The 27,306-nt window shown below is 34.6% G+C and overlaps 4 protein-coding genes and 1 non-coding gene across 9 annotated transcripts in view; 4 read left to right on the top strand and 1 right to left on the bottom strand.

Annotated features, from left to right (window-relative positions):
- Ance-3 (angiotensin-converting enzyme Ance-3) overlaps window positions 1-4,597 on the top strand; it is a 101,295-nt gene extending 96,698 nt beyond the window's left edge. The window contains exons 11-12 of the mRNA XM_013309251.1: window positions 3,105-3,293; window positions 4,172-4,597. Coding sequence (XP_013164705.1) covers window positions 3,105-3,293; window positions 4,172-4,304 — 322 coding nt within the window. The 3' untranslated portion in view covers window positions 4,305-4,597. The remainder of the gene's footprint in view (window positions 1-3,104; window positions 3,294-4,171) is intronic.
- Window positions 4,598-6,857: 2,260 nt separating this feature from the next.
- Window positions 6,858-16,401, top strand: NimA (Nimrod A). Of its 3 annotated transcripts, XM_013309791.1 has the most exons (9): window positions 6,858-6,957; window positions 11,515-11,696; window positions 11,912-12,038; window positions 12,828-12,939; window positions 13,312-13,432; window positions 13,589-14,382; window positions 15,199-15,459; window positions 15,717-15,836; window positions 16,022-16,401. In XM_013309791.1, exons 2-9 carry the CDS (start codon window positions 11,575-11,577, stop codon window positions 16,309-16,311), a joined length of 1,947 nt encoding a protein of 648 aa, XP_013165245.1. In that variant the 5' UTR covers window positions 6,858-6,957; window positions 11,515-11,574; the 3' UTR covers window positions 16,312-16,401. The 3 variants fall into 3 exon arrangements, with proteins under 3 accessions (XP_013165245.1, XP_013165243.1, XP_013165244.1); XM_013309789.1 differs by having other exon boundaries at window positions 13,589-15,459; XM_013309790.1 differs by lacking the exons at window positions 6,858-6,957; window positions 11,515-11,696; window positions 11,912-12,038; window positions 12,828-12,939 and having other exon boundaries at window positions 13,356-13,425; window positions 13,589-15,459.
- Window positions 15,555-15,628, top strand: TRNAI-AAU (transfer RNA isoleucine (anticodon AAU)). Its single transcript has one exon. It is a non-coding gene; the product is annotated as a tRNA-Ile (tRNA).
- A 1,306-nt stretch (window positions 16,402-17,707) lies between the features above and the next one.
- NimB (nimrod B) lies at window positions 17,708-21,852 on the top strand. The gene is made up of 8 exons (XM_013309555.1): window positions 17,708-17,826; window positions 18,278-18,430; window positions 18,831-18,914; window positions 19,074-19,122; window positions 19,205-19,511; window positions 19,830-20,010; window positions 20,138-21,322; window positions 21,605-21,852. Exons 2-8 carry the CDS (start codon window positions 18,300-18,302, stop codon window positions 21,735-21,737), a joined length of 2,070 nt encoding a protein of 689 aa, XP_013165009.1. The 5' UTR covers window positions 17,708-17,826; window positions 18,278-18,299; the 3' UTR covers window positions 21,738-21,852.
- Window positions 21,848-25,738, bottom strand: LOC106115912 (putative protein TPRXL). 3 transcript variants are annotated; one of them, XM_013309556.1, is made up of 9 exons: window positions 25,677-25,738; window positions 25,302-25,346; window positions 24,574-24,684; window positions 24,382-24,501; window positions 23,872-23,991; window positions 23,678-23,797; window positions 22,801-22,947; window positions 22,474-22,616; window positions 21,848-22,218 (listed from the first exon to the last, which is right to left on the bottom strand). In XM_013309556.1, exons 1-9 carry the CDS (start codon window positions 25,721-25,723, stop codon window positions 22,190-22,192), a joined length of 882 nt encoding a protein of 293 aa, XP_013165010.1. In that variant the 5' UTR covers window positions 25,724-25,738; the 3' UTR covers window positions 21,848-22,189. The 3 variants fall into 3 exon arrangements, with proteins under 3 accessions (XP_013165010.1, XP_013165012.1, XP_013165011.1); XM_013309558.1 differs by lacking the exon at window positions 23,678-23,797; XM_013309557.1 differs by lacking the exon at window positions 24,382-24,501.
- Window positions 25,739-27,306: the final 1,568 nt, after the last annotated feature.

The following is a 27,306-nucleotide window of genomic DNA, read 5'->3' as shown; positions in this document are numbered from 1 at the left end:
ACGCGGAATTGCCACCACTTGACGCCTGTCTTCTGTGTGGTCGTGGTATTTCACCGGGCGAGCCGGGACAATTCGTGCGAAGATGTTAAAGCGGGCTCTACCACTGTTAAAACTGTTATTAAATTTAATCTCGTCCAATTAAATTCTCTTTATCCTTAGAACGATAATCTATAAACACAATGACCTTGTAACGGAATCCATCCGTCATTAATACGAGTAAATAACTCAAATTGTATGTTATACAGGTCTTAATTGCAATTTATAATAATCTGAAACAGCCAAGAACCAATATAAAATAATAGATGCTAAGCTAATACAGTACACAGTTTAATATGGTTTGAAGGTACGTCCGGAATGGCTGTAAGAACACGTAAGCTATTAATTAAGTTCTTTTTTAATTCCGCGCGGATGGAATCGCCAACGACAGCTACAAATAAATGAAATCGCAAAGGAATTTTAAAAGTAATAGATATGTTTGCTAGAACCAAGTATGTACAATTTTAATGCAATTTTTTACATTTTCTTAAAAAGAAATAAGAGAAAATGTTCCAACTAAAATGCATTTTAAAAGCAAAGTAAATCGTAAAAAGCTAATCACGAAGTGTTCGTGACTCTACTATCCTAATAGCATGTTCTGAATCGGAAGCTGCTATTACCGCTTGCGAAAACTAAACCGAACATTTTGTACTTATAAAACCTAGTACTTTAGATAATAGTTTTGTAAAACAATCTGGTTATAGCTAACGATTCGTTCCTAAAATTATTGTATACAAATTAACGTTTTACTTTATTAAAATAGATATGCAATATTTGTAAGTTGTTATAAACTTGTTGTTCAACATATCTAGACGACATTTGATAAGGAATAAAATTAATCATGCGATTAGGAATTACATCGGTTCACCGCGTTTCGCTCGACCGCGCCATCTAACGAGATGCCATAGTGACCGGTCGTATGCAGACTGATGTAATTAATATGACGAATGAATTATTGGAATATTCCGTGAACTGAAATGGCAGTGAAATGGTCTAATAATTCCTACGCGATAATTACGATTCGGATGATAGATTTTAGACAACGCAATAAGTAAACAAATGAATATCTAATTCTCTATATTTATACTGTAAACATATAAAATATTAAAATTTTCCTTAAGAATTTTAAATGTTTTTATAAAAGTATTTTGTCAAAGGATACCAGCGGTTAAGTGTATCACAAAAATTATAAAAAAGTAGTTATTTTAAAAGAAGCCTTACGCTGAATGTATTGACACAAAAAGGAAATGATACCCCACAATCTTCCTGTTTTTAAAAGAAGGCTTTTATGCACGGATATGTTTTTTTAGGTCACCTATAAATCTTCCTGACATCTTCCTGTTTCCGCAACTTTGCTTCGGTGTCTGTTACCTATTGTAATATCTAAAAGGTCTAACTATAAATACGACACTTTCTTGAAAATATTTTTTTTTCTTTTTAAAATTTCCTTGTCACTTACCTAAAAATATTTGAAGTTAAAAAAAACCTATTTAAAACAGTTAGTGTCCTAAAACCAATAAACTTCTACTACAGAAAGATAGGAGTTCTAACTCAATATGGTAATCTTACGTATGATACAAACTATTTAACAATATGGCCGTACCTTACGTACTAAAAACTAATTAGTTTCAATATGCATTGGACATGAAACATTACCAGTCAGTTAAAATAAATTCTATATAACACAACTATCAAACTTATCTCAGTAGAAAGGTATATTTGACTACAGCCGGTCCAGTTGCATTAATTAGAACAGGCTTACACAATGTCCCGACTACCGTAAGACAATACCTACCTTGTAACGGCTCGCTTATGTAAACCATTCGAACATCGAATCGAGCCAGCGGTCTTCCTTGATCACCGTCGCCTGTTCGACCACTTTCCCGTGGCCTGTATCTAGCTCATTCAACTTGCCGGATATATCACTTGATTAACTAAACAACTTACTCGATAGTAATTTGTCGTGAGCGTCTATTATCTTAAAACGGTCAAATGTTATATGATGACCCCTAACTTAGGGTAGGCTCCGAGCCCCGCGGTGAGGACATATAGTGAGCTGATGATGATGATGTTAAATGATACAAAAGATTATTCACGATCACAAATGATGTCATATATTTATAAATTAGATATAACCGAGGTTTTCTAAGATCAATATGACATCACTATCTCGGCTCGGAGCTTGTCGTAAATCAGGCGTGAGTAACCCATAGTTAACCACGTTGATCCAGTATGGATTAATTTCACACATATCTTTGAATTTCTTTTAATTCTTTATAAGTGAAGATATGTAAAACAAAAAACACATTGGTACGTGACTGTATTCGAACCTAAGACCTACAGATAACAAGTCAAGTGCCTTAACCCCTGACCCACTGACACACCGACAATGAAGGTTCTTGTCTACGAGAACGACCTCTATGACTTTTCCAATTTCAAATAATTAATAATGAGAAGAAAATAGAGAAAGAGTAATGGGAAAATTAAAGAGTTTATTTAAAGTTCGAACTCTTATATTCTTGACCTTAACCAAGATATTGACACCATAACACCTGAGTGTTTAGTTTGTTAATTAAAATTATAATAACGATGTCATTGTCAGACTCATTTTATAATCAGGGTCACTCGGGGGTCCAGTTTTGTTACGAAACATGCATTTTTAATGTCAACAAATTGTAATGGAAATTAATATAATATTATTAATACATTTCGGATTTTTTGAATGTCACGTAACAATTCTATTAATAATACGATCAAAATATTAAAAAATTACTGAGGTTAATTTTTTTTTTGGCATTTTTAAAACAACAGGATGTTTCAACATCTACTTCTTAAACCAAAGACTTGATTTCTTTGTTGATTCTAACAGACAGGCATTAATATTATCTGTAAATCACAACTTTACTACTGCACTCAAAATTATTAAGTGGTAACCCTTAGGGAAAATTTAGTATGAATCAGCACTAAGGGACTTTTTCTTAATAACTAATGATTGAATACAATAATGTTCCTAAAAAATGTAAAACACAAAATTTATATTAAAATTAAAATTTATTTTTCCTGATCAGGCGTCTGATGGAACGGGGTTCGTCCGCCCCCTGGATGCAGATTCTGCAAGACAGCATCGGAGAGGGACGGCTGAGCGGGGAGGCGCTGCGGGATTACTTCCGGCCACTTGAAGAGTGGCTGCACAGCGAGAACTTACGCACGGGAGAATACCTCGGCTGGAGCTATGATGGAGATTATTGCAAGTTCAGGTAATGAAAATCTATCTGTGGTACGAATAGAGTCACATATCTTATAAGAAACGTAAATAAAAGCGGGTCTTGACAAACAGACGGACGGACAACAACGCGATCCTATAAGGGTTCCGTTTTTTCCTGTCGAGGTACGAAACCCTAAAAAGTAATCAAAAATTTCTTATTCTTACTTCAAACTAATTAATATAAATGCGAATGTTTAGATGGATGGCTGGATGGATGTTTCGGAAGGTACCTCCGAAACGGCTAAACGGATCTTGCTGAAATTTATCACAGATGTAGAACATAGTCTGCAAGAACATATAGGTTACTCATTAAGTTTTCTTTTTAATTCCGCGTGGACGGAGTCGCGACAGCTATTTAATAATAATAATGTAGTTTGATAAATCCATGAATATTCAGAAGGTCGTAGGAGTTTGTCCCTGTGCACCGCTAGAGGTCGCACAGAATTACACATCCGCAGAGCTTACACAATCATATTTAATCACTAACGTCGGCAAGCTTGAATGAATAACTTCGAACTTTATACCTTTTTAACGAAGATTGTTTAAGTAAAATAAAATTGGCTCGTGTTCTATAACTTCTAAAGTTATAAAGAATACGTATGCAATTACATAGAAAATTATATTGAACTGAATATCATGGCAATGAACAAAATTAGATTTAATTATCGTCTATAAAATCGAGAGGGTATTTTTTTATGATAATACTAAACTTTGCATGTTTAATCCAAATTGTAGTTGAATATAGTCTTCAAATTCCTTCTTTTCATTTTGTCTACAGCTTCAAACAATTTTTGTATCAATTTTAATTTATACTCATTGGTTATTATAGCCATATTTATTTCTATATTAAATTCTTTTTATTATTTCCAGTATTGAGACGGCAGGCTTACAAGTTTACGGCGGGTTCTACAACGCGGCAGTCCGACATTATGACGTCACAAGCTTTGTCACCTTACTTATGACGTCTTTCCTCGCCACGGTATACAGCTTTCGTACACGATAATGAATTTATAACTTAAATTGTACTTAATAAAAGCTAATAATTTAGTATGTTTAAGTATATAGCTAAGTAATATAAGTTATTCTGGATAAAAAATTATATGTATTTTATAGGTAGATTTTTTTTGTTTTTAATTCTATTTTTTATTTATTATTGTTTTCTTATAATATGTTTACTGTCATTTATTATATATTACGTCGTTTTGTTATTAACATTGATTTGAAGATGTTATTATAATTTTATATTTCGTTATAAAAATGTATTATATATTTGTAGTTTCAATAACTTTATGAATAATGTGTAAATAAATTGATTTATTTTGTTTGTAAACATAATTGTAATAAATTTTGAAATTAATTTGGTCCGTAGTATTATTTTCTAACATTTATTTAAGCTACAAGTAATGGAATTTCATAAGAATTTTTAATAGAATTATATTAGTAATAATAATATTTTACCCTTATACGTATATCGTGTTAAAAATTTAAAGTAAGCTAAATAGATATGGGGTGGAACTTCAATAAAGCATGCGGGTATAATACAAATTAAGTTATTAAGTTTAACTGGTGATAGTTATTTTAAAAGTATAAATTGGCATACAAATATCAACCTCATGTCCCTTATCGTATGGTAAATCAACGTGGTTTTCAGATATAACAATAAAAATACTTTGAATTAAAAAGCGCCATCTAGTTGCACTTTTTCATAACCTCAAGCTAAGACTATATATTGTGATCATAATATTAATTTTAAAGAATTAAAACCCACAAACCTATGGCAATGAATTCCTAATAACAAATTAAAGTACAGAAAAATAAAATAAATTATGTATTTAAAAAAATATCGCCTGTCACCATAACATTTACGAAAAGATACGGACTTATTCAATGTATTTCTCGGTTAAATAAACACTACGAAATAATATCCCTCAGAGGGACGCTCCCTCTATCAAAGTGACATTAACCAGTAAACATCAAAGGGACGCTGACAATTCCCGACTTTACGACGCCGCAGCCGCTTTACTACTGTATTTTTCCCCTCTCGTGTTTTAAACAGTATCCATCTGCGAGCAATTCTAACAAGCAAGAAGACTACATACATATACGTAAAAAAATTTAAATTATTAAAAAAAGAATAATTATATTAAAATGAAATCGATCGCTACATAAACAAATCATCAGACTGCCGATCTAGAAAGGACGCATATTAATGCGAAAAAAAAAATAACCTCAAAATGTGCTACCAGTATACCCTATCATTATGCATGCAGCAATATCTTAAGAAATATTATTTGCTAATTTATTACAATTACTTTTACTGCAAACCGAATTTCTGTTTTTATAAAAGTACTGAAACATCCTTTTAGAATCGTGTTAAAACCAAATGTTGAACCACGAAACCAATAAGTTTATTTAATGGGTTTGAGTTATAGTCAGGTTACAAAGCAAAAAATCTTGGATGAAATAAATATTTTTTGAAACAATGTCTTCATATTATTCATTACCTTGTATCTAGTTTTATATTGCCTATTTGTATATTTAATATATTTTTATTCAACTCAGTATCATTTTGGTGGAGGTATTGGCCGAAATTGCGCAGAGAATGTTTGCATTATACAACGTATCTTGAACCATATTGGCCTCATCTCTCCGATCTGACTGTCATCTGCTTTTATTGAATTACACTCCCTACATTATTAGCAAATGCACAATATAAACTATACTTTGTGACATGGGTTTTAAGGTTTAAAATAGCATGCTTGAATTTGTAATAAAGTTGTTTTGTTCAAACCTCCCGTTTTACATGACGCCCTAGTACATTTACTTAGCTGCAGAAAAGATTTAATTCTGGGTTCCTAGTAACTAAAAACTACTTTTTACTTTATTTTTTTTTACAAATGAGAAAAAAACTAATAATATTTTTTTAAATAATTCTGTCCAAGAGATAATTTAAGAAGATTCCTTGTATCTTCCTAAGTGCCCTTGTTCCCTAATGGAGGACAATGGCTAGGTCTCTTGACTAATATTATATTACTTAATCAACAGTCCGTCAGCTTAAAAAATGTGTTACACTGTAAAAGTTTGTCCAGTCAAACAATTTGTGTTTATGTTGTAATTTTGTCCTACTTTATTATTTAACTACAACTACGCAATTTAAACAACGAGGTTAATACTTTGCATACTGATGTCTGATAAAACTGCATTTTAAACGTACTATTTACTTTACGTTTCCGCGATGTTTTTATGTTTTATTTCTTTTTAGGGTTCCGTAACTCGAAAGGAAAAAACGGAACCCTTATAGGATCACTCACTGTAGAAGAAGAGCGAAAGAAATAGTCAACTATTTTTTAAAAATTAAAACTCTGTTTACATGAGAAATGTTTACGCTTCGGAGCTCATAACTTTGTGTCGTGTTGTTTTCATTATTCACAAAAACAACTCGACAAAAACATTCCGAAGGGAGGTTCTTATCCCTATTTCTAAGAAAGTAATAACGCTCCGTCCCTTATTCCCAGCAGCATCCCAGAGCCATCCCAGTCCAGTTGTGTGGCAACCGCGTCGCGAGACGCGCGCTCTTTACCACTTTTGTTACCCTGGTACTTTTGCAGTGTGTGACATATAAGCGTGTTTTTGTGTTCGTGTGTTTAACTAGCCAGGTATATTGTGTTTTAATATTATTTAATAATTTTAAAGTAAAGTAATATTTAGTTTACATACAGATATTAAATTCATTAAATAGCTTTTTTATTAAGGTAAGAAACATTGTTTAATTCATGTCCTTTTTCATTCAACCTTTAATTGATACTTAACGAATTTTTAAATTAACTTTTATAAGTTTATTAGATGTCTCCCGCGACTCCGTCCGCGCGGGATTGAAAACTAGATAATAGCCGATTCTTACATTTACTGAATATGCATATAAAATTTCATAACATCAGTTAAGTCTTTTCGGAAAAGTATGAGAACTTATATTGTGACACGAGAATTATATACAAGATACGAATACTTAATTTTCGTTGACTATTCTCTAAATCAAGCTAAGAGGGAAAGGTTTATAATAATCTTAAATCTACGATCTTTTCTCTGATCTCTTAAGCGTAAGTCAATAAGATTTAAGGAGATTTCCTTGCTTATGACTTTATGGATAAGAGTTTGCTAAGGCCTTTAATTGCAATACATAGAAAATGACTTCCTTGGAGCACCAATTAGGTACTAAGCTTTCTTGCTATTTAAATTGCCTCCAAAATATTTGTTACTACGATGCTTTTGGATATTGAGAGAAGAACTAAGCAATCTTTAAAAATATAATTTGGTGTACAATTTTTTTCATTTTAAATGCATTTAAATAAATTGATTTTCTAAAAAAATCCTAACAAAAAAAACAGATGAAACACGTAATCATCGTAAGACAGCTCAACGTGTTTTGATTTGTACCCGTTTTTATTTTATAAATAACGGCAACTGAGAATGCATGTTTTACAAAACATTCAGTAATTTAATACATTTATCTTGTAAGCTATCCAGTACCGGCTTTAGGGTAGGGCGCGGTTGGTCGAACGCCCTGGGCATTGAACAGAAAAGGGCGCCCTATGACTGCGAATTACAACCTCAAAAAGACGGGAGGTCCGTAGAAATCTCGCCCAGGATATTGGTAGCGCTAAAGTCGGCACTGAAGCTACCATTCCTTTTTAACAAAATTGGAGCAAGCAACAAATTCCGGAGAGTATAAAAGACAAAAAAGCTAAGACATGACAAGGTACTGGCAATTAATATTAAAAAGATAACTTTGGATGTTCACCAGTAGCATAAGCTATTGGTCCCCCGCCCGGAGTAATACTACGACCACAGAGAAAACAGGCTTAAAGTGGAAGTATTTCGACGTATCGTAGGATATGTGTGTGCTGGCCATATTTTAGTCCTCTTCTCCTACCCACCATTTTATAATAAGGAAGAATAGGAAGAGAAGCTGGATTTGTTAGAAAAGACGAACAGTCCAAAAAGGTTATATGAATTTTTCACATTAATTTTAGCTATGCGTTTACAACAAATAATATTTTTATGACATGTCTCATTAGATCATCTAATGTGATTGCTTGTATTCCACCTCCTTTTATAAAAAAAAAACTAGACATCAAACGAGTCGTCCATTAGTCCCTCTTACAATAAAAATTACTTAATGGCTATATTATCCAGATGTAAGTAACACTTTCTCCGTTCCTTTATAAGCATTCATTGGTAGTTCGTGTCAACGCTAACATTAAATTAAACATTATTAACATCAATTTGAGGCGCATGGCGCACTCGTTAAAGCAATTTGTCATCCAGCATGGCCGCGCAGCCGCCCAGGCGACAGATATTGCGCTATGGGAATTAAAATTACATTCACACGATGCTTTTAAAAGAATAAGCCAAGGAGCTTTTATAATTTTGTCATTCAATTTTATTGCTTTGATTCGATTTATAAAGTGATATATAATATTGTTTTATCATCCTGTGAATTAAATATTCACAGGATGATTCTCAATTTTATATTACCCGGATTTTTAGTTGGCACGTCGGGAACTAGAGTACTGTTTTTACTGACGTGTCAACTCAACTGCCTTGTACAACTATAATTACCTCAGGCAGCGCCGTAATAAAACAACACAATTGTCGAAATAGAACTGCAGTATTCGTACACTTAAGCATCTGAGTTCAAAGCCCAGGTGTCCATTACATGTTGTTAGAATCAATCAAACGTATAAACATATGGTTTGTGTTTTGTCAGGCGTCAGTCAGTGCAACTAGGTCTAATAGAGGGGCCCGAACAGCGCTCTTCCGTCCATTGCCGCACAAATTGCTCGTAAAATATGTCATAAATATAACAGGGAACGCTGATATCCTGTTGTTAAATAAAAAAGCGGTTAGCGAAGCTAGGCAACGGCCGACCGAGGTCAGTGTCCAGAAGGAATATTTCTATGGGAAAAATTATAACATAGGCTAAATCTATTACTAAATATTTATAAATTCCGTGCGGACGTAGTCGCATTCAAAAGTTAGTGTCATAAAAAGCTGCCTTTCCGAAAAAAAAATATAATGAATCGTTGTACACCACTTTACTATGTTGCATTTGTCATTTTTTTTTACATACGTGTATTCACTTACAATTAAAACAATGAAACAATGTTTTAATATCCAATTATCTATATAAAATAACAACAATATTGTTTTCACAACGATGTTTTTATTTGTAATACAAAACAAAAATGATTCAGGCCGGTTAGTACTTATTGGATACTAGATGGCGCTGATCGAAATAGCATTGTTTTTTAGTAATTAAAAATAACGTAAAAGCACATTTATAATAAAACGTAATGTATTTAATAAGACAGAATATAGTAGAATAATAATTATTTAAGTTGTAATACTATTGTAGATGTATATTCAATGAACACTGGCCGCCGAGGATGCAATAGGCAAATATAATTAAAAAGAAAACAACGACAGTGAATTAGGCGGGAAAGAGTGTGATATGAAAAGCAAACAATGTAATTACGTTTTATTTGTGATGATGCAAGTTTGTGAATAATCGTATAAGTGTTAATAACAAAATTTAACGTAAAAACGAGCCGCGTAAATAAATTTTTAATGAGATCATAGACGTTACATCAATAATTTTGAATATATAATTGGGTTTGATCATTAAATACCTATATTTTTCGTAGTGCGTACTGTAAACATTGTGACGTGTGCCATTGGTTCATCAACCCTAACCTATAACAACAGCTCTTATTAATTCTTATAATTCACAATTAAAATTAAACATTTTATAATAACCTCTTTTTGAAATATTCGGGAAAAGTTTGACGTAACAAAGACTATCATTGTGCACATGCCCTTAGAAATTTCTAACTCCATTGACAATTCAAAAAGAGGTCGTCGCCTCGATTGATAAAGCTGATGGCATCTTCTCACATCCTGCGAGCAATTGCCTCGAGCACGTGTGCACGCACTACTACATTAGTGTACAAGTGTGCAACGACCTTTATAATATGATTTAAATCATATTTCCATAGACATAAAGGACAAATTCGTTTGGCATATTTTATGATTTAGTTAGCAAAGTTGTTTAATCAATTATGAGTTTTATGCTTCAGGAAATACAGTTTATTTTACATTATTGGTAAAGTTAGCTAAAAATTATGGCGACACGATGTCTGTTTAATTAATCTATTATTACATGACTGGAAATATTAACAATTAAACATGTTAGCTCATTTTATGTCGTGTAAGAATTTTATAATATTACTAAAAAATTAATATCTTATTATTTTTCAAATATTAAAAGCATTGATAGCGTCGTAAAATATTTAAACATGTGCATTTTCTATTTGATAATACCACCATAAATTTTGTATATTTTTTAACCTTTGCTAATATTATAAAAGCAAATGTTTGGATGTACGGATGTTTGTTATCACATAACTCCAGAACTGCTTTTGATTCAGAGCCGTGTATGCATATTACCGAATTTTAAATAGCGCATAGGGTACTATTTAAGTTTTTTTAATTCCGCGTGAACGAAATCGCGGGCGAAAGCTAATAATATCTATAAGAAAGAACAACTCTTGGATAATCTTTGACATATTAATATTATAATTATCTACGACCAGCATATATAACAGAGTACTTGAATACAACTGCGTGTCGAGATGTCAGTAACGCGGGTCAACTAACTGTGCAGGATGGGGGGCGAACAGGACAGCGGAATTAGTTGAAATATGTGTGTGATAGTAAAAGTGTCTCATAACGCAGCTGTTGGCGGCACGACTCTTATATCTAGCTGCGGGTTCGATTCCAAAACATTTGCTGTACAGATTTATTCTATATAGTCTTGACCAGTTATAGGTTATGTTAGAGTCTTGACATTTTTAAAAGATGACTTGGTATTCAAAAAAGTTATGGAAGAAGAGATACTTTGTCTTATGGTAACACTAGCTATAGCCCGTGACATCGTTCGCACGGATTTATAAAAAACCTTAGGAAGTAGCCTGTGTCATCTTTTAGCCCGTGCTCTACATCTATGCCGAATTTCAGCGAAATTAGCGGTTCTGGAAATACCATCTAAACATTCGCATTTATAAAATGAGTAAGATGTTGAGCTCATCTATCGTAACACTGATGCTTGATGACTTATTCAACACTAAAATTAATATAGAACTTCGTCTACTTAGTAAGCACACGGGAGAAGAAACAAATTACACAGTCACAATGGATTGGCAGTAGTGATTACGATGCGGGTGTGTGTGCGGTGGCGCGGTGCGGGCGCACAATTATGGTGTGCGTTGCTCGCTGTCGCAGTACTGGCGGAGGTGGCCAGCCTCAGCGGACCCAATGTCTGCATGGTCAAGCAGAAGTAAGTCTTTTATGTGAAGCTAGAATGGACTGGTGGGGTAAAGTCATAGATTCCAAGTGTATAATTACTATGTTTACGTGTTTCTACCTAACCTAAAGTTTTTTTTAACTATCTATAAAGCTGGTCTGAAAAAAAATCTGATCCAATAATTAGAACGTGACATTTCTAAAGATGTAAGACAAGGTGATGTTAATGAAAATGTTGCTCTACTTCAGATACAATATAACGAAGCGCGTGAAGTACCGCGCGCCGATGTCAGTGCGCACGTACGAGTGGTGCTTCTCCATGCCGCCGCGCTGCTCGCGCTGGAGCACGGAGATGCGAGATCTCACGCGCCTAGAGGTAACATACACACACACATATACAAACACAAATGCTGCAAAGTAGCCAAAGATTGCTAAGATAAACCGTTAGGAGAAATAAACGATAATAGTTTCCTGGATGATCAAAAAGGTCCTACTGAAAGAGTTCGTTTTCTTTTCGTAGACGATAGTTCTACTAATTATAAGGTTTTTTTTTTACGTTTTATAAGCCAGCGTTTGACCACGATCCCACCTGGTGAAGTGGAGACTTGGTCGAAAGATGGTACGCGCTAGCTTAGTAAGTGCCTGTTCACTCTACTTTTGAAGGTCCCAATATCATATTTGGACGGAAAAACAGAGGCTGGCAACTTGTTCCAATCCTTTGCGGTACGCACAAGGAACGATGTTTCGAACGGTACATGATCCTGAGGCCGATAAACTGGATGTGTAATGTGTAGCTCCTATCTCCGATTGATCTCCTCAAATGACCAACACACGATAGCAAGAATCACAAAGCGAAACAATTTTTCGTTATAAATTCGTTTCCGACTAATTCGTGGCTTATTTTTTTTTAAGCTTCAACACAGTCTAAATGTCATCGAAATAGTAATAAGGTTTTATTGTTTTAACCGAGATATCCATTTGATATTAAACGGAGCGATACTAACAGCAGCTTGTAACACTGTAGCCTTGTCATTTCCTCTCGCGATAACAATACCTAGAATAATAGTTAATATGTTGTTAATACTGTAATGCAAAACAGAGTTCATTGTAGTATTATTATAAACGATTTCTCAATTTTAAATTGGTAATGTTGTTCTGTTTGCAGACAGAAGAGCGTACAGCTGAAGTGGCGGTGTGCTGTCCGGGGTACAAGATGAAAGACGTGTCCTGTGTACCAATCTGTCCGTACGGGAAGACCGGTCCTGGATGTTCAGATGGTAATTCCTACGTATTTCTTTATAGTGACAAACAAGCAAGCGGCCATCTGATATGGTCGAAATTCCCATACACATCCATAAACAGATACGTTGCTTACCTTTAATCGAAGGAGGACGACAGAAGAGGACAGAAGCACAGATATTTCCTCTTTCTATGCATCCCATTCTCTATCAAATCTTTATCAGAAAAGGATGGGAAGAAAAGTTAACTAAAGCGGAAAATATTTCACTTAAGGTGTGCCTTCGAAGAACAGATGTTATTGCTGGCATCTACCACTGTAACAAGATCTGTGAATTCTATCAGACTGCGTTATTTAAGTGTGCTCGAAATTTTAACGACAATATTTGAGAAAGATGGCTGCCTGTTTACAGACTGTCCGGAGAACAAGTGGGGCCCGAACTGTGTGTACAACTGCAGCCAGTGTGCTGAGCACGGAGGCTGCTCACCACTCACTGGAGACTGCGAATGTGAGGATGGATGGCAAGGTGAGAGGTGGGTGGCCACTTCATATCATCTTGCACACAGAGCACTTTGCTCACTTGCCACACAGAATCCTGTACCTTTTTATAAAGGACATCACATAAACTGTTTGTTTTCTTTTTTGCTATGAAAATATAACTAATTAAAAAATGTATATTTGTTTCGCAGCTGCGAGTTCCGCATGTCAACTACGCAAGCAACGACAACTGTGATGGAGAAATTACTAACAACGTCAAAACCTACAACTATTACTAATCCTACTACTGGAACGTCTCTTAGTAGAACTACTATTAGTAATGCATCAACTGCTAGTAGCACAACATTAGAAACTAGTACTGTGACTCCATTTACATCTGAATTTACCTCTAGTTCTAGCACAACATCAAATTCCCCTAAATCGACTACTTCTACTTTAGCAACGTCACCAAAAGAGACACCAACTACTACAGAAATTAATTTAACAACCAGAAAAATTGAACTGGAAAATTTATCAGGTAGAAAAAATATATACGAAAGTGTTGAAAATTTTGAAAGTACTACCTTGATGTCGACAACTAACCAGATTAGAAATTACGAAAATATCACAATTACAACGGAAATTACGAGTCCCATTGCAAGTACAACAGTTCCAACGACTACTGGAAGTACTAAAAATACAAAATCTATTTATAACAGAACAGAAATATCTTTAGAAATTGTATCTACTACTCCATCGTTTGATAAAATGCTTACTTCAACAAATCCAATATTAACAACTGTTGATAATATTACAAAGCAACCGCTCATTACTACAACTGAGAAGAAAACTGAAACATACACAACGAGAGCAAATATTTTTACCTCAACGGAAAAGGAGCTGACAACTAAACTAGAAGCCACAAAGAGACATGAAACCACAACAAGAACCTTATCAACAGTTAAATTCAAACCAAAAGAAATTTGGATTAAACCAACGCAGAAAGGTGAATCTACTGTTATAGATTTTAAAATAAAAACAAATCATGAATCTGTTAATCCAAGAAATCGTATCGCGACAAAGAAAGAGTCATCAGAGTTCACAACTCCGAGAACCATTATTGTTTCAATAATTCCGACATCAGTGTCTTACGCCACTTTCAAAAAAATAGCTCTCACTACTTCTTCCTATCTAACAATGAAAAACACAAATAATATAACTAAATTTAATAAAACTGAACATGGGTTTACTTCATCAATGGCATCTCATACTTCTCTGCCACCGTTCATTAAAAAAATAATAATATCAAGTACCATTTCGAAAAACATAAGCACTTTTTCGAATTCTACGCCGAAAATTCGTAAAAATGTGTCAGATCTTCAAACAAATTTGAACGATAAAGACGTATCGTCTACTCAAAGTACTACTAACAGCATGGTAAGCATGGAGATAAACAATTCAAGATTGAATCTCTCTACCTTCCTAACAACAATTTCAACTTCGACTAACAGTTCGACGACACAAAACATCACCGTTGAAAAGGTAACTAAGAAGTCTACCGTGAGACCTATTAAGCCGATATCCATTGAAGTTACAACCAGACCTCTAACCGCTTCGACGGTGCATAAAAAGATTGTTCTAGAAAATATAACTAAAGCAAACATTCCAAATTTAAAGACGACTAAATATCCTGAAAAGGTACTAACAAGAATGAATATAACGGAAACAAAAATGAAAAATCCTATAAAGAATGTAACAAAATTCTCTACTAAACATTTAACAACGAAGGAACCGGACGATGAAACTTTTCATATTTTGACAGAGCCCGAGCATATAACTGCTGTGATGAATGAGAAAGAGCGAGACAGAACCTCAATGGACTTGATATCTGTGGTCAGTATAGCTGGAGGTGTGATGATGGCCGTCATCACCGTGGCAGTCCTCATCGTCATGGTGGAGCGCTGCAGGAGGCCCAGGTTTGAACAAGTGAGAAAAGTCAATGACATAAGAATGCAGGTTACGATAGATAACAATGATGCACCGCCGCCTTACACCAGAAGCATCTTCCATACGCCGCTACCAGGTAATATTAATCTTAACTAAAATATTGCATTTTTTCAAATTAATTTGTTAGTTTTAATAATCTTTCTGATGGTAAAATTCAACAAATCAAACATCGGCCCATTAGCTCAGTTGGTTAGAGCGTCGTGCTAATAACGCGAAGGTCGCGGGTTCGATCCCCTCATGGGCCACGATATCTTTTTTGGATTATTTTTAAACACGTGAATGAGTTTATATTTTTTGTACGTGTTTCATAATTTTTATTTTGTTTTGTTCCAGAACCTCCGTCAGACAAATGTCATTACCAACCAATTTCTACTTTAGATCGAAATTTGAAACAGTTCATGAGGCCAGTAGTGGTGCAGAACATCTCGCCTATAATGTTGGAAAATTTTAGAGGTAAATAAATCTTTATTAACCGACTATGAAAATGTTCCCAATTCGTCTGTTTTTTTTTTGTTAGTCCGTAACTCTTTAACTTATGATGAGTACTGTAATTTATCAAATTATTTAAATACAAATGTTACTTAAATACAATCACAATTATGTTAAAAAATACTAATAATATATTTAATTTATTTTAGGTATATTAGAATGTCATTATGACCATTTGCCTCGAAGGAATCACGATTTTGGTACAATGCCGTCTCGTTTTGCTGCAGCGCCATCTATGAGCTATTCACAAGAACGCTATCAAAAGTCAAGATCCGTACACGACTCTACAATTGACGCACTGAAATGTGAAGCTAAACTTGACGCAATTGATGCATCTACATCAGAACCTTTATATGCTGAAATACCTTGCTGGAGACCACCTTCCGAACACGCCATTGAAGTGCTCAATTTAAACGGAGAAGCTATAACAGAGTTATAGCAATCTTAAAGTTGTCAATTTCATCCAATAGATGGCAGTCTATGTATATTAGTAATAATGTTTTTTCTGAATTTAGTTTTTAATCTATGCCAAAGACATTATAGTACTTTTAATTTGTACTCATACTGTTAAGATTAGGTAAATAAAAGTATTCATAGATAATATCGTTTATTTTATTTTTAAAAATGATCCCAAAAATGTGCAGTTATGGTTTTCCTTATTTAAATTTAAAACGTCTAACAAATCTTACTAATATAATAAATGTTGGATGGATTGGTAGATGTATGTTTGTTAGACGATATCTCCAGAACCGCTGCATGTATCTCACTAAAATTTTGCATAGAACATAATATGGAAGAACACATACGCTACTAATCAAGTTGTTTTTTATTCCCGCGCGAACGGAGTCGCAGGCGACAACTAGTATCGCATAAATATGTCAACAAATATTAATCTTCTTAGAAACCTATCTGAAGGTCAGAATTATATCAATTCTATGAAACGACAAATATAATATTATTCTGGAGTTATTACTTTCTGGAATTCTGATTGCAAGTTGTTACTTTCCAGAACTACACAGTAACACTCATGCCTTTACATAAGAGGGTAGGCAGAGACTACGGACTGCCAATGTTATTGCACATCCCCTTGGCCACTAACACTCTTTAACATCAAAACAACTATTAAAAAGATATGTAATTAAAAAGACACATATATGAAGAAAATTTGATGCTTTAGTAGATATAATATATTGTAGAGAAGATGTAAATGCAAAACATGATTGCATTATCTCATCGTTTCCGATATACGCCGACATTTTAACCTAATGCCGTTAGCGATCCGTTCTTATTATCAAAATATCATTTTATGTATTCTTATTACTATACTTACTGCCGACCGCGACTCCGTCCGCGTAAAATAAATAAAAACTTATTAAGTAACCTATATGTCCAGACTTTTCTACATCTATGGCAAATTGTCGCGAAATCCCGTTAACCGTTCTGGAGATACCTTCTAACAATCATCCGTCTAAATTTTCTATTTATTATTTTACTAAGATAAAATTAAATATTTGTATTGAAAAGCTAATTCAAATTAACAAATAAATATGTAGTAGGAAGTAGAATGACATTTCCGTTTTCAAAATCTATCAATTCAAGCTGTGGACTGTTACAGGACAATATAATGGAAGTAATTGTCTTAGATCGTAGACGAGCATTGGTAGTCTAGGTTTCCTATCATTCCAAGTCCTAGAATTTTCTATATTCCATGATGACAAACCATTTAAACTAAATCTAGATCTATTGTAAAAATATTAAACAATAAATTAGAAATTATAAAAGTCTGATATTTTAAACAAGAAAAGTCTGGATTCTGCACGAACAAATACGGAACCAAATCAGTTCGTCTTGGCCACGACATTAGTGATATCACTGTTGATGCCACACATAATAATGTCAGTGCCACTCCGAATGCCAAACAGTGCAGAAGTCCATCCAGTTACATAAACACCGGGTAAGTCATAGTTTAAAATTAACTATGCAATCATGTTAGCCAGATGACTAACTTATCGCATAACGTATGTTACCTTGTTGAATATAAGTAACCAATAAGTATAAAAAAATATACCAAGTGTTATTTAACTTATTTAACATCCGGAACTTTTTGTTCAACTCTTGACCAATTAATCAAAAATTAACTACTAATTTGATCGAAGTTATAAAATCTAGCTAATATTATAAATGCAAATATTTGGATGGATGGATGTTTGTTTGAATGTCCAGAACGTCTGAACAGATCCGGCTGAAATTTGGCACAGATGTAGAACATAGTGTAGAAGATCATATTGGCTAATAATTAGGGTTTTTTTATTCCGCGCGGATGGAGTCGTAGGCGACAGCTAGTCTCTACATAAAAAGCCGCCACCTAAGTTGCGATAGTCTAAGTCCCTATATGTTTATCGAAGTGTGCCTGTACAACAGAACAAGATGCTGTTTTACGCATCTGTCGCGCTGTTGGCGTGCTTCGGTGTCTTTAGCGACGCACAGTACGTGAAAACTGTCAAAGGTGGACATGGAGGAGGTGGCCACCGGTACTACGCCGGCGACAACCTTGTCAAGTAAGTATTTTTTGTGTCAATGTTCTTGTTAGGGTTGTTAATACCATTTGTGTCCATTTGGAACTGCAGGTGAAGTGTTAATTTTATTGGATCATATTGAATCTGAAATTTTATGATTTACTATAGCAGCTTTGCAAAGAAGTTTTCTCTCTAGTGAAAACTTCTTTGCAAAGCTGCTATACAAGACAAGTTCTAACTTGTAATACCAAAAATGTTTATGAGAAGACCAATCATTACCAACACGTCAATAAAAAAATGTTTTAATTTTCGCCAGTGCTAGCTGCTTAAGTAGTCTTAGTAATTTTTCAAATGCTCGGTAACAAGACAAATATTTTGAATAATTTACGATACTACTGATTTAAATATGACTTATTTTGTTAATTAAATTACCTTAACCCAGGTACTTCGGAAACCGGACGCAGCATGGCTACGACATGACGTCATCAATCAACTATGACGTCGGCGTGTGCTACATTGAAGTTCCGTAAGTACACTGAACGTTTATTAAACTTAAATAGGATAATTAACATGTCATTGTAAAGCAAATATTACTAGCTGTTTGCATTTCAATAAATAATTGTATTTAACTTAATTTTTATGAAGATATCTTGGATTTTTATCCAAAATATAATGTCTCTTCCAGGACTTCTAGTCTAGTGAGGGATCCAGCTCACGTACCTGCCGGGAATGGGGTAAGTAAAAATTCGTTTTACGCATTATTATATTTTTTTATATATTTGCGTACTCGTATAACAAATTACTATCAATTTCCAGTCAAGACCAGACCTAAGCCGCATCAGATCGTGCTGCAGAGGCTACGTTAGGAATATCCACAACTCCAGGCTCTGCGACCCGGTGTGCTCGAAGGAGTGTGTCAACGCACTCTGCACGGCGCCAGAGACTTGCACCTGTTTCCCAGACCACGTGAAGAACGTAGCTGGATTTTGTATACCCACGTGTCCTATCGGCTGTCAGAACGGATATTGCTCCGGCGGTGAATGTCTATGTAAAGAAGGCTATAAGCTAGACGTTGATAGCAAATATTGTCTGCCTGAGTGTAAGGAGAACTGTGGTGGCATTGGTAAGTATGACATCGATGTATTTGGTCAAATATATCAATCAAAAATAGAATGCAATAAAAACCATTTAAATAATCACTATATTACACTTATTATATGAATTACTATTAAAATCAAAGCAATTATTAAACAAAACGATGTTAATAACGAATAAATAACTAAAAACAATTGCTTATTACTTTTCATTAGTCAGATATTATTACCCAATTAGCACGGTAACTCTTATAAATGTCAAATAGCAATCATTAGGACGATAAATTTTATTAATTGTGTGATCAAGGAATAAAAAGAGAATGAAACAGCTTTATTTTGCATTTTAGGGAATTGTACAGCGCCTAATACTTGTGAATGTAAGACCGGCTACCAGTCGACGCCTCAAGGTTCGTGTAAGCCTGCCTGCGACCGATGCAACGATGGAGAATGCGTGGCTCCTAACGAATGCCACTGCCGTCAGGGCTTTAAGAAGGACGACAAAGGTCAATGCATACCACAGTGTGACCAGTAAGTACGAAGAACGAAAACTTTAAGAATGTTTCTTGCTCTTGTTCACTAACCGTCGTTACGTCATAACTGTTCGAGCACCATTTAGAGCACACACGCGAAAGTAACCGAAAACATTTTTTTACAGGGGATGCGGAGCAAATGGCCGCTGTATTGCACCCAATGTTTGTGCATTTGCAGAAACTGGTTCATCAACAATAAGGCCTGGTGTACTAAATCAACATGGACAATATCCTAACCAACCAGGATATCATCCGGGTCAATATCCTGGTCAACCCGGGTATCCGTACCAACCGGGGTATAGGCCAGGACAACAACCGAATCTACCAGATCAACACAGTGTCCACAATCCACTGAATCATACAGGCAATCATCTTAATCAACCAGGACAACACCCTGGGCAGCCCGATCAATATCCGAACCAACCAGGGTACAGGCCAGGTCAACAACCAACTCAACCAGGATACCAACAAGGACACGAACCAAACCAACCAGGCTACCAAATAGGACAACAAACGAATCAGTCAGCCTTGTATCCTGATCAACCAGGTCAATACCCTAATCAACCAGGTCAATATCCTAATCAACCAGGTCAATATCCTAATCAACCAGGGCAATATCCTAATCAACCAGGGCAATATCCTAATCAACCAGGGCAATATCCAAATCAACCAGGGCAATATCCTAATCAACCAGGGCAATATCCTAATCAACCAGGTCAATATCCTAGTCAGCCAGGTCAACATCCTAAACAACCTGGTCAATATCCCAGTTTGCCAGGTCAACATCCCAATCAGCCGGGCCACAATCCTGATGAATCTAATCAATATCCTACTGGATTATATCCCAATCTACCTGGTCAGCCTGGACAAACATTAAACCAAACGGACCGTTCGAACCAGCCAGACCAATATCCATATCAATCAGGACAACGTCCTATTCGACCAGATCAACATTCAAATCTGCCCAACATAAATGGGTCTCGAGACCACCCAGGCCAGAATCCAAACCAACCAAACCTATATCCGTACCAACCCGGATATCACCAGCCTAACCAGTATCCAATAATGCCAGGTCAATTTCAACCTAGTCCTTATCCATACCAACCGGGCCAATCTCCAAATCAAAACATGTACACATTTTACCCTGGTCAAGAATACAGACCATTGTACTCGGAAAGCCAAAATTCTCCTGACAGCGATGTCCAGGTTATGTGCTCCGTGTCGTGCGTCAATGGATTTTGTGTTGAAGGGAACAGATGTGGCTGTAACCGAGGTTATGTATTGGACAAAGAAGATCCAACTGGTACCAGGTGAGACATAATAATTGCAATGTTATTACTTTCATCAGTATAACAATACAATTTTAGTATTTCTGGCCAGTGATTTATTGCCATCAGTTCATAATCGTCTATTATATTTGTAAATTATATCTTACTAATATTATAAACGCCAATGTTTGGAAGGATGGATGGATGGTTTGTTAGAAAATATCTCCAGAACGGCTTAATGGATGCTGAAATTTGGCATAGATGTAGAAAACAGTCTGGAAGACCATATAGGCTGCTAATATTTTTTTTTATATTTTTTTCCAGATGTATTCCACATTGTCCCGGCGGCTGCCCTAACGGAGTTTGTTCTGGGCCTAACTTCTGCATCTGTAACATGGGCTATTACAAAGATCACAGTGTCAAAGGGAAAGCAGTTTGTGTGAAGCGTATAAGGTAGTCCAGGACTTTGATACAGAACTACAGAACAGGAACTTTAAATACAGAAAAAAACTGAATGATTTTGTTCTTTAAACAATAATAGGTTACTTTTTAAATAAAATACATTCGTAGAATTTGTAAATGTCTTTAATTTGTAATCAACATGTACAAAACAAACTTATCATTACTACAAGATGTTAATGTAATGATTGTACTAACAGGCGATTAATTTGGCACGTTAAGCCCAAGATTATGCTTGTTTCCGACGTGTCAAGTGAAATACCATGTATATTAATTAATTATAATTCGGCAAAATCTATCATAACGAAATGCTTCTACATTGATATAATATTTTATGCTTAGCTCACATTTTGCGTATACAAGACGTGCACAAAAAATATGACAAATATATTTTCAAAAAATAACCTGCATTTATTTCATGTCCTAAAATATTATAAATAATTAATTAATCTATGGTTCTTGAGGGGGGTCATTAGTTTCTGAAAAGAAAGAAAAACATATTACAACTTAAATGCTGTTGCCCGAAAAAATATAAACTGGATTTGATAAACCAAGCACATTTAAAAAAGGAAAAAAAGCGTTTAATCGTTGGTTTTCTACCGCTGGAACTATTTGTACAAAAAACGTATATTATCATCCTATTCTTGCTCTTGGAAAAACCAAAAAATCTTTGGTGTTCCAATAGAAACCCACGCTTAAAGTATGTTATATAATTTAGTGCATAAAAAAATTACCGTAACTACGTCCGCGGTATCGTTTTCGGATGTATATCACCATAAAGAATCCTAGAACCCCGACCACGACCCCGCACAAGAATAAGAGGAACACCACTCCTCCAGAGAACTTGGAGTCGGATTTTTCACTATTCACATGTGCCCTTGAACAATAAATATATTTAGATTTACATTTCTATAAAAAATAGCTGTTTTTCTTCTTTTAACTAGTTGAAGCGCGAAGTCAGTATTTGCGACACGAGCTTTCGTAACATGATCGACAAAATATTTCAAATTTGTATGAGATTTGTTGATGTTATACCTCGGTAACATGATATATACAATTACCCGGCGCTTGATTTATCCAGTGACGACATTGTAGTCGTAATGCCTGATGAATCTTTGGACTCGGCAGAACTCGTAATTGTAGAAGTAGGAGCAGTAGAAGACGCTATTGAAGATCCATTCTCACCAATCACAGGATCCTTTGGTTCACTGATAAATATGAAATACAATATTTATAATTATTGCAGGATTAAAAATAACCAACGACCCTACCAATATTCCGTCTTGAGACTGTGTAATTGCTGCACCAAGATTTGTTATTTGAACATGAATGAAAACATTACCTTAATGTCGGTATAGCAACGCTTTTTTAAACTTACTTTCTCAAGATTTATCAGAAGACGATAGTGTTTTGTCTTCATAGTCTACCAGCTCATACTTGGTGCGTCGATGACTATACTAACAACATGGTCGCTTTTATTCTATGACCAGAAATATATTAAGCATATTGTGATAAAATTTGAAACTAATTTCTTCGCAAATTTATAAAAGGCGATGTAACGATGGCCATTGGAATACCTGCCAATTTCAGGATTTAATTTCTCTGATCCAGTCGTAGCCTCATATTTAAACCAATAGTTTATTCAATAAATCAATTGATGGGGAAACTCTGTGGAAAAAATCAATCAATTCTCCGCTGAATTCCACTTGAATTCAAACTCAAGCTGATTAAGGTCTAGGTCACACTGGAGATATACACTTAATCGATTAATACATACAAGCAAAATGGAAAAGAATATTGATGCCTTACGAATTACAGAAGCAGTAGTTAAAAAGTATTGACTATCGACCTTATAGTACTTGTTACATTTGATTGGTTTGCTGTTAATTATACGTACAATGAATATTACGTCTATTTATATTTTAAATTTTTAATTACCCCTCGGTTGTCTTTGGTGTGGACGACAAAAGTGGATCCGTGGGGTTATCTATTGGTTTGAGAGAACTTGACACTTCCGTAGCAGAAATAATGGCAGGATCGACAGGTTTAACTGTTTCGCTGTAAAATATAAGTCCAATGAATTTAAAATCTATTTCGAGAGGATTATTTTACGTTTTATATTTTTAAATTACCTTTCGGTTGCCTTTGGTGTGGACGACAAAAGTGGATCCGTGGGTTTATCTGTTGGTTTGAGAGAACTTGACACTTCGGTAGCAGAAATAATGGCAGGATCGACAGGTTTAACTGTTTCGCTGTAAAATATAAGTCCAATGAATTTAAAATCTGTTTGAGCGGATTATTTTATGTTTTAAATTTTTAATTACCTTACCTACCTTGAGAGCAACGGTGGCTCAGGGGTCAACCACTTGACTTGCAAAGTGCAGGTCCTGGGTTCGAATCCCGCCATGTACCAATGTGTTTTTAGATTTCCGATTTACATATGTACATTTATCCGACGTTCTTACGGTGAAGGAAAACATTATGATGCAACCTGCACATATCTGAGAAGAACTTCAAAGATATGTGTGAAGTCAACCAACCCGCACTAGGCCAGCATGGTTGTCTATGGCCTAATCACCCTTAACTTAGGGAAGGCTCCGAGCCCCTCGGTGGGGACGTATAGTGAGCTGATGATGAATTACCTTTCGGTTGCCTTTGGTGTGGACGACAAAAGCGGATCCGTAGGTTTATCTATTGGTTTGAGAGTACTTGACACTTCAGAAACAGAAATAATAGCAGGATCGACAGGTTTAACTGTTTCGCTGTAAATTATACGTCCAATGAATTTAAAATTTATTTGAGAGGATTATTTTATATTTTAATTTTTTAATTACCTTTCGGTTGCCTTTGGTGTGGACGACAAAAGTGGATCCGTTGGTTTATCTATAGGTTTTAGAATACTTGATACTTCGGTAGCGGAGATACTGGCAGATTTAATAGAACATCTGTAAAAAAATAAGTACAATGAATATTTAATCCATATGGATTTATATACTTATTACATGATATAAGTAAGAATCGATATTAACCAAAAGAAATGTTAGTATATTAATATCGGCCAATCTTAGTTGCAGGTAACAGAGTATCAGATGCAAATTTTTAAGCATGTTAGCGATTCCACAGCTTTCGTGTTTTATGAAATACGAAAGCTGTGGATACTTTATGAAGTATCGGTAAAAATGTAAAGCTGGGCTTTATAGATTTACCGGGACTGAGTTTTTAGGACTTTTTGAAATTCGGACATATACAACGGCAACAGAGTATTCCACAGTTTTAGTACAATTTAAATGAAAAAAATGAAAAAATCTTTATTGTATACACAAGAAATTCAAAATTCAATGTTGCCTTGGCTCCTTAAATAGGAAGACCTGTACTTAAGGAGCAAAGGACTTCCCATGCATATAAATTTAATAATTGTAGAAAAACAACTAATTTATGAATTAATAATTATAGTGTGTGTGTGAGTGCGTGTGTAGGTGTGTGTGTAAACACAAACGTGTGTGTATGTGTAAATGTGTGTATGTGTATATTTATAAGTGTTTAAAAGCTTTGAAAATCTTACCCTTTACGTTTTTCACACAAATCTGCAAGGCTGAACTGAACAATACTGAAAGAAAAGGAAATAATTCATACAATATTGTTCTATATAAGCAAGTATAAGTCTCCGAAACGTATTTGTTTGGTTTTGTAACACTGAATTATTCATAATTAAAGAAAAATTAATAGTATATACTGTGCTCTACATTGATACATGGATACTAAATTTACTACTAAAAATTTCACCGAAAATTATACAGCTATTCTGGAGATATCTTGATCACTTCGGTGTTCCCACCGCTCGTTTACCCCCTTCTATTATAAAGAAAAAATACCTTCAAACATCCATCCATCCATCCAAACATTCGCATTTATAATTTAAAAACAAAATAATACTTACCCAGCTTTTAAGTTTATATTTAAATTACATGTTTTATCCTGAAACATAAAGAAAAAACTGTTTCTGATTTAAGACAATTATTAAGTAACATAAGTTGGTTATTATAACGGTAACTGTCATGAAATTGGATATGGTTAAATGTATTTTTCAAAATACAGACTATTTTAAATCCAAGTCAGTATTTTACTCACGTCTGCTACTACCACGGGCGGTGTTGCATCTTCAGGTCTGTAACATAATAATTTACTGTTATACACCAATAGCTTGAATATGTATGCAATACGAATATATGCAGTAGAGTGGCGACTCATTCCTCGCATAATTAAAAGTAATTAGTAGCCAATTGTTCTTCCAGAGTATGTTCTTCATGCCAAATATCAATGAGATCCATGCAGCTGTTCTGGAGATATCTTGTAACATTCTTCCATCTAAACATTCGCATTTTACGTAAGTTTTTATTATGATATTAATTAGCTACTAAACCAGCTTATTACGATGCGAAACTTAGTGAAACTTTTAAATGTAATTTTAGTAGTTTATGTTTAGTATTTTTGGGACTGCAATAAAAAAAAATAACTGACAGACTCAATGTACGTGAAATATTTAAATATCATAACAAACGTCACCCTGGTTACTCAGGGGATTGGGCAATCTATGCCGGTCCTCCATTTAGATACTGACACACCTCTCTAGCTTCTTACACATCCATACATTAACCCATACAAGTCTACATCTCGTGCTCTTAATACCGACCTTTTTGATTCTAGGTATTTCATCAATCTGGGCGGTTAGACAAAGTGCATTCGCTTCGAAGCGATTCCATAGCGAACTTTTGTATCGAACTAACAATAACTTTCGATATGTCAGGTGATTATTGCGCGTCAGTTCCATACATTTTTGAATTTCGCTATGGAATCGCTTTGAAGCCAATGCAGTTTGTCTATCCCCGCTGGACGGAATAACTCCGAGTAACACTGTGATTCACTTTCCCACCATGAATTTCTTTTCTGAATCACCTTGCATTCTTCCTTTTAATACAATAATGTATTTTCATTAGTTTTTCTAGTGCTTAGAAAGGGTTGAAAAAACTTACTTATAACAGGAACATATCGCTGATGTAGGTAGCAATATTTTTCTGGAAATAAATTATTCATGTCAGACTATTTAAAGCAAACAATGTTAATTGATTGTTTATGGTAAAAGCAGAATATAAATATCATTACGCAATATTACACAAAAATTAAATTAAAATTAAGTTTGAAAGCGCCAATGACCCAATGGTTAGGGGACTGAATTTCCGAATTTAGTCGAGGGTTCAAATCCCGCCGTTCGACTATTCCAGCACAAGCCTAGAGATCAGTTGTATTGGTACAAGAAATATTAGTAAATTAAAAAAAGTTTGTTAATATTTATATAAAAACTCACTCGTCTGTAATTTCTCCATCAAACTTCGCACATTCTTCTGATGTTGCCGTTTGCAATATCTGAATAAAGAAATATATATTGCATATAAAATGTAATTCTTATCGATTGTAATAATTAGATGACATTATAAATCTTTGAATGTAAGATCATCTTACTTCTTACTAATATTATAAACGCGAATGTTTAGATGGATGGATGTTTGTTT

This window comes from Papilio xuthus, unplaced genomic scaffold, assembly GCF_000836235.2.
Source record: "Papilio xuthus unplaced genomic scaffold, Pxut_1.1 DF827777.1, whole genome shotgun sequence".
NCBI classification, from domain to species: Eukaryota; Metazoa; Arthropoda; class Insecta; order Lepidoptera; family Papilionidae; genus Papilio; species Papilio xuthus.
The sequence above is the reverse complement of the archived record's forward strand: the minus strand, read 5'-3'. Positions and strand labels throughout refer to the sequence as shown.

What these genes read in the sequence shown, in the direction of transcription:
- NimA (XM_013309789.1), top strand. Translation starts at nt 11,575, where the DNA reads ATGCGGGTGTGTGTGCGGTGGCGCGGTGCGGGCGCACAATTATGGTGT. An exon ending in GATGGATGGCAAGGTGAGAG is followed by an intron (nt 13,433 to 13,588) that starts GTGGGTGGCCAC and finishes TTTGTTTCGCAG; the next exon opens with CTGCGAGTTCCGCATGTCAA. An exon ending in CTTCCATACGCCGCTACCAG is followed by an intron (nt 15,460 to 15,716) that starts GTAATATTAATC and finishes GTTTTGTTCCAG; the next exon opens with AACCTCCGTCAGACAAATGT.
- NimB (XM_013309555.1), top strand. Translation starts at nt 18,300, where the DNA reads ATGCTGTTTTACGCATCTGTCGCGCTGTTGGCGTGCTTCGGTGTCTTT. An exon ending in GTGTGCTACATTGAAGTTCC is followed by an intron (nt 18,915 to 19,073) that starts GTAAGTACACTG and finishes TGTCTCTTCCAG; the next exon opens with GACTTCTAGTCTAGTGAGGG. An exon ending in GGAGAACTGTGGTGGCATTG is followed by an intron (nt 19,512 to 19,829) that starts GTAAGTATGACA and finishes TTTGCATTTTAG; the next exon opens with GGAATTGTACAGCGCCTAAT.
- LOC106115912 (XM_013309556.1), bottom strand. Translation starts at nt 25,723, where the DNA reads ATGTTTCAGGATAAAACATGTAATTTAAATATAAACTTAAAAGCTGG. An exon ending in AATATAAACTTAAAAGCTGG is followed by an intron (nt 25,347 to 25,676) that starts GTAAGTATTATT and finishes CTTTTCTTTCAG; the next exon opens with TATTGTTCAGTTCAGCCTTG. An exon ending in ACACCAAAGGCAACCGAAAG is followed by an intron (nt 23,798 to 23,871) that starts GTAATTTAAAAA and finishes TATATTTTACAG; the next exon opens with CGAAACAGTTAAACCTGTCG.